The sequence below is a fragment of the Trachymyrmex cornetzi genome, unplaced genomic scaffold, assembly GCF_001594075.2.
Source record: "Trachymyrmex cornetzi isolate Tcor2-1 unplaced genomic scaffold, Tcor1.1 scaffold1076, whole genome shotgun sequence".
Lineage (NCBI taxonomy): Eukaryota > Metazoa > Arthropoda > Insecta > Hymenoptera > Formicidae > Trachymyrmex > Trachymyrmex cornetzi.
The window spans coordinates 90,554-96,890 of record NW_017295627.1 but is presented as its reverse complement, the minus strand read 5'-3'; the positions used below and the strand labels follow the sequence as shown (position 1 = coordinate 96,890).

General features: G+C 37.2%; 1 protein-coding gene across 1 annotated transcript; it reads left to right on the top strand.

Moving 5' to 3' along the window:
• Positions 1-2,039: 2,039 nt before the first annotated feature.
• On the top strand, positions 2,040-2,561 carry LOC108760330 (uncharacterized). The gene has a single exon (XM_018506218.1). The coding sequence runs from the start codon at positions 2,040-2,042 to the stop codon at positions 2,559-2,561; it is 522 nt and encodes a 173-aa protein (XP_018361720.1).
• Positions 2,562-6,337: the final 3,776 nt, after the last annotated feature.

The window sequence follows — 6,337 nt, the reverse complement described above, 5'->3', positions numbered from 1 at the left end:
GCTTCCAGAGAGGATTATTATGTTAAAGTTAAGTTAAAAGATGACGTACCATTTGCGTATCCCGCCAGACGTTTCGCTTGGGCTGAGCGACAAGAGATAGATAGACTCGTCGAAGATCTACGGGCTAGAGATATTATTCAAGATTCTACATCCCCATACTGTTCTCGCGTCGTTTTAGTTAAAAAGAAAAACGGAAAGTTTAGACTTTGCGTCGATTTACGACCGCTCAACGCTAAAGTAATAAAACAACACTTCTCATTCCCAATTATCGAGGATTTGATGGCTCAACTGGCTAACAAAAAAGTATTGACTGTTCTAGATTTACGCGAAAGTTTCCACGCAATTAAAATACACCCTGAATATACTAAATTCTTTTCATTTGCCACGCCTAGTGGACAATTTGAGTTCAAAAGGCTACCCTTTGGCTTCTGTGAATCACCAGCCGAATTTCAACGCCGAATTATCAACATTCTACAACCTCTGATTCGAGAGGGGAAAGTGTTGATTTATATAGATAACATTTTAATACATACCGACTCTACCGAAGAAAATCTTCAAATTTTTAAGCAGATCTTACAGGCGTTACACAATCACTCATTCGAGATCAACTTTGCGAAGTGTCAACTCTTTAAAAAACGGATAGAGTATCTAGGCTACATTATAGATAAGGACGGCATTATGCTAAGCGATAGACACCTCACTGCTGTAAAGGATTTTCCAATGCCACGTAATACGCGAGAATTACAAAGATTTTTAGGCTTAGTAAACTATTTTAGAAAATTTATAAAGAACTTAGCTGTGATAGCAAGACCACTTTACGCGTTGCTTAAGAAGTCAACTCCATATAATTTTGACAACAATTGTTTTAACGCGTTCAATGTTTTAAAATCTGCATTAATCTCGAAACCAGTTTTGTGCCATTATAATCCGGGGCACAGACCGAATTGCACACAGATGCAAGTACTATCGCGTTAGCAGCAATCTTGTTTCAAAAACAGACCAATGGAAATCTCGCTCCTGTAGCGTATTACAGCCAGGCCACTAATGCAGCTGAAAGTCGATACCATTCATTCGAACTGGAGACGTTGGCCGTGGTTCGCGCCGTAGAGAGATTTCACATCTACATCTATGGTTTAGAATTCACAATCATTACCGATTATAACGCGCTGGTTCTTGCATCTTCCAAAGCCAACATTAATCCTCGTATTGCTCGCTGGCAGTTAAAACTCCAAAATTATCGCTATAAAATGATACATCGGAAAGCTGAAAAAATGTGCCACGTAGATGCATTAAGTCGAGCAGTTGCCACTCTAGAGACTATACCTCTGGACGTCGAATTGCAGTGTAAACAACACGCCGATCCTGGGCTACGCGAGATCGCTCCTTCTCTTGAAAATTCAGAACGCGAGGATTACATCCTTGTAGAAGGTTTAGTTTATAGGAAATGTAAAGATAAAAAACCGCGTTTCGTAGTGCCTGAGTCGATGGTACCTAACATAATTCGGGTCTACCACGATCAATGCGCCCATTGCGGACCAGAAAAAACCGTTCAAGGAATTTATAAGAATTACTGGTTCCCGTCGATGCGTAAAAGAGTCAATCAACACATAGATAATTGTCTCAAATGTCTATTAGCAAACTCATCGGTACACTCCAAAGAAGGGGAAAATCATTGCGAGCTTACCCCAAAAAAGCCTATGGACACGCTCCATACGGACCATTTTGGCCCTTTGATCGAATCGAATACCTCTTATAAACATATTTTATTACTCGTAGACGCTTTCACACACTTCACGTGGTTATTCCCCGTCAAAACGACTAGTTCCAAAGAAACAATCGCCAGATTGGAGTCAGTATTTAATACATTCGGTAACCCATCTACTTTAGTGTCGGATAGAGGAACTGCGTTCTCCTCATTCGAATTTACGAACTTCCTAAGGGAACGAGATATCGACCACCGCATGGTAGCGGTCGCTGCTCCATGGGCAAATGGTCTTGTAGAGCGAGTCAACCGTTTCCTCAAATCATCGCTTTAAAAAATGATCGATGATCAAATTACTTGGTCTAATAAAATTAAGGATCTGCAGTACATTATAAACAACACTTATCACACTTCTATCAAGAGTACTCCCTCCAAACTGCTACTGGGATATGACATGAAGAATCATTCGGATTCCAGGTTAACACAATTTCTAACTAACTTACTTAAAGATTCAATGAAAATCCAAGATCACAAAGATTCTTGTAACGAGGAACGAGAGATTGCTCTGCAAGCATCAGACCACATTAAGGCTTATAATAAGTTTTACTATGATGTACGTCATAAAACTCCCACGAAATACAATGTTGGCGATTATATCATGATCAAAAATACTGTCGCAAAAACTGGTCAGGATAAAAAATTACATCTTCCGTATAAAGGACCATATAGAATCGAAAAAGTATTGGATAATGATCGTTATATTGTACAGGACATTCCTGGTTGCCAATTAACTCAAAGACATTATCACGGAATTTTATCCGACCGAATTAAACCATGGATTCCAATATCCAAAGACTAGAATATAAATACAAATTTTTGTCACTTTCGTTATTATAGTTCTCTATATTCTATTATACCATCGTTATATAATATGATACTATTATAATAGTTACGTTAACTTTAAGTGCAGCAATATTCTTCGTGATCTCAGCTTACAATTATATTTTACAATTAATAGTTTATTTTACTAATTTTAAGTTTACGTTAAAGAGATTACGTAGCTCAATCAGCTTATGTTATAAGGACACTCAGGGACGAGTGTCAATTCAGGCTGGCCGAGCTGTAAGAGAACGACTTGCGCACGCTCCGTCGGTAAAGTTAGTTCGGACACTACCAGCGACCGCGCTAGCTTAGGTGCTACAGCGGCGTAACCGTCGCGGACTTTCCGGCGAGACAGCGCACCCATACAGGCTACTTTAGTTATTATAATGGCTAACTTTGTGAACACGTTAATAATAAAGCTTTATCCATTCTACCGAGTGCGATCTTCCCGTTTAGCCTAAAACTCATACCTATCCTTTCAATAATAACACAGGCCTGCAAAGTTGGAGGTGTTGAAAGTTGATTGGGATTTAATTATGTTTTCTTACGTAATTTTTCGCGCTGAATCCGAAACCGGCGGCAGAATTGCTCTATCACGTTTGAGAAAAGTGAGGTTAAAAGTGTCAAAATTGACGTTTTTTGACATATTTGTGATTTTTTTGCTAGCGAAGTAAATTTTTTTTCTACTTTCGTTTACGCCATCTGAAAGTGTCAACATTTATCTTCAAAATATATTTTTTTAATGCCGTACGTTTTTTTTTCATCGAGATAATCTCTGTGTAGTCACATAAAGAAAAACATTTTTGACACAAAATGTTTGTGTGATTACGCAGAGATTAACTATGTTTTCTTACGTAATTTTTCGCGCTGAATCCGAAACCGGCGGCAGAATTGCTCTATCACGTCGAGATTTCGAGAAATCTTAACCCAAAGCAGCCAAATAAGCCATTTTCAGCCATATTTGAAATTCAATTAAAAATTGATAAAATTTTTGTCGTCTAATCCATCGATGGTATCATTTACTACTATACAGCCCCTTCAAAATCCATTTTGGACCGTCACAAAGCGATTTTTTTTCCGGAGATATAGCAATTCGAATTTCGATAAATTGTATCTCGTAAAAGCCTAATCTCTATACCGTTGTATTAGAACAAACGGTATTTCGGCCGGGGGTCATTCACCTTGCCTTCATTGGCCGGGGAGTCATCCACCTTGCCTTCATTGGTCGGGAAGTCATCCACCTTGCCTTCATTGGCCGGGGAGTCACCAACTTTGCCTTACAGATTAGGCGTCTACGAGATACAATTTATCGAAATTCGAATTGCTATATCTCCGGAAAAAAAATCGTTTTGGGACGGTCCAAAATGGATTTTGAAGGGGCTGCATAGTAGTAAATGATACCATCGATTAGACGACAAAAATTTTATCAATTTTTAATTGAATTTCAAATATGGCTTAAAATGGCTTATTTGGCTGTTTTGGGTTAAGATTTCTCGAAATCTTGACGTGATAGAGCAATTCTGCAGCCGGATTCGGATTCAGCGCGAAAAAATACGTAAGAAAACACAATTAATCTCTGCGTAATCACACAAACATTTTGTGTCAAAAATGTTTTTCTTTGTGTGACTACACAGAGATTATCTCGGTGAAAAAAAACCGTACGGCGTTAAAAAAAATATATTTTGAAGATAAATGTTGACACTTTCAGATGGCGTAAACGAAAGTAAAAAAAAAATTTACTTCGCTAGCAAAAAAATCACAAATATGTCAATTTTGACACCTTTAACCTCACTTTTCTCAAAAACCTGACGTGATATAGCAATTCTCCCGCCGGATTCGGATTCAGCGCAAAAAATTACGTAAGAAAACATAGTTAAATCCCAATCAACAAAACCATGCAGGCCTGTGTAATTAGATAATTACGGGAGGAATGAAGTATAATATTACTTGTGTTTATTACATAATTATACTACATTTATAGTATTCTACGGACGACTGTTAGCAACGTCGATTAACTTACTCGACTTTAAAAAAATAAAATTTGATATTCTAACTTTTATATTACAAAATTAACAATGATATATTGTTTAAGTTTATTATGGCATAATCTTGCCTTGCATTTTAATTGACAGTTACACAAACTTTTCTTATTTGTTATTCATTCATGTTACTGTAAAAAAATTCTTATTTTCATATTAAATATTAATTATAAATTTTTTTCATTATTGTTTCCTAACTTAGTTAACAAATTCGTTGCAGTTAAACAGAGATGTAAACCATACGTGAATTTGACAAAGTCCCAAATTTTGTTCCAAATGAAAATGTTTCAAAAAACTGATCTAGCTTTCAAAAACAACGTTTTTAATAGTCTAGTCAGTTGAGGTAAAGTCGACGAGTCCCATTTTCAATAATACCTGAAAATAAATTTCGTAAAAAAAGCATTGTGCATAATAATAATTAGATAATTTACGGGAGGAATAAAATATAATATTACTTGTGTTTATTACATATAATATGCAATAGCTCCTGACAGACTTGGGAAATTGTTCGTTGCAGATAAACAGACATGTTCAACCATACGTGAATCCAAATTTTGTTCCAAACATCTTTTCGTAAATTCCATTTGAAAAAAATCTTCTTGACAGTTTCTGGATAGATTCATTAATAAAAGGCTTTACTTTACCACAAGGAAACCTCGAAAAGAAATGCATCATGACTCTTACCTCCTTGAGGTTGATAAAATAAACTCATTCGACACATTTTTGCACTACATGAGAAATTTGCCCCGCGAACCGAGTTATTAATTGTTATTAATTAAAGTTGACAGATATCCAGAGGAAATCTGTTGCATCGATGACATAAAGGATTAAACAATACTCTGCTGTAATCTATGGGTGCGTTCCGTATCGCGCATGATGCGCATGATGCATCCATTGTCCTTGTTTAACATTTGGTGAGCAACAAGGATAAACGACGCATTATGCACACCATGCGAGAAACGGAACGCACCCTATGCTAACATCGATATGACGGATTTCCTAACCTGAATAGTCATCTACTTTAACGATTAACCCTTACCGTACTAATATGGGTAACTAGTGACCGAGCGATTCCTGTTCGTGCAAGTTTTTTTGAGTCTTTCGGTAATTATAAATTATACTACATTTTATTATTTTCCAAAATAAAGAATCAATATTTATTCTAGAAAGTTGAAAGTATGTTGGTGAATTTTTAGAAATTTTTAGAATTATTTTGAAGAGGTGAAAAAACGAAGAGATTTGAAGTGACCCTTGATCGTATGAATGAGGCACCAAATTGTAGATGGTACGGTAAGGGTTAATATTTCGGTGCACGGGATAATTTTTTTTGCCAGATTCGTTCATTCCGTACAAAAACGTGTCGAGTAGTCTAAAATGTATTGCAGAAGTAGAAAATCACTTACGTGTTCCTCTAATTCCATTGATGTGACGGACTAACCTAACCAAAAGCGTATACACTAAGGATACGTATCCACCGAGCGCGTCGCGCGTTGTATAGTCCGCGTCACGACGTGACGCGAGAGAGAGAAAGAGTGAAGTTTATACCTCTCTCTTTCTCTCTTTCGCGTCGCGTCGTGACGCGGTGGACGACGCGACGCGTGACGCGCTCATGGAAACGTACCCTAATAATTGTCGTGTCTATAGATCGCAGCACTCGCTGATCATGTATGTGACCCCGATTAGGGTAAAATCAGGGATTATGGCATAGGCTACT

What these genes read in the sequence shown, in the direction of transcription:
- LOC108760330 (XM_018506218.1), top strand. Translation starts at nt 2,040, where the DNA reads ATGATCGATGATCAAATTACTTGGTCTAATAAAATTAAGGATCTGCAG.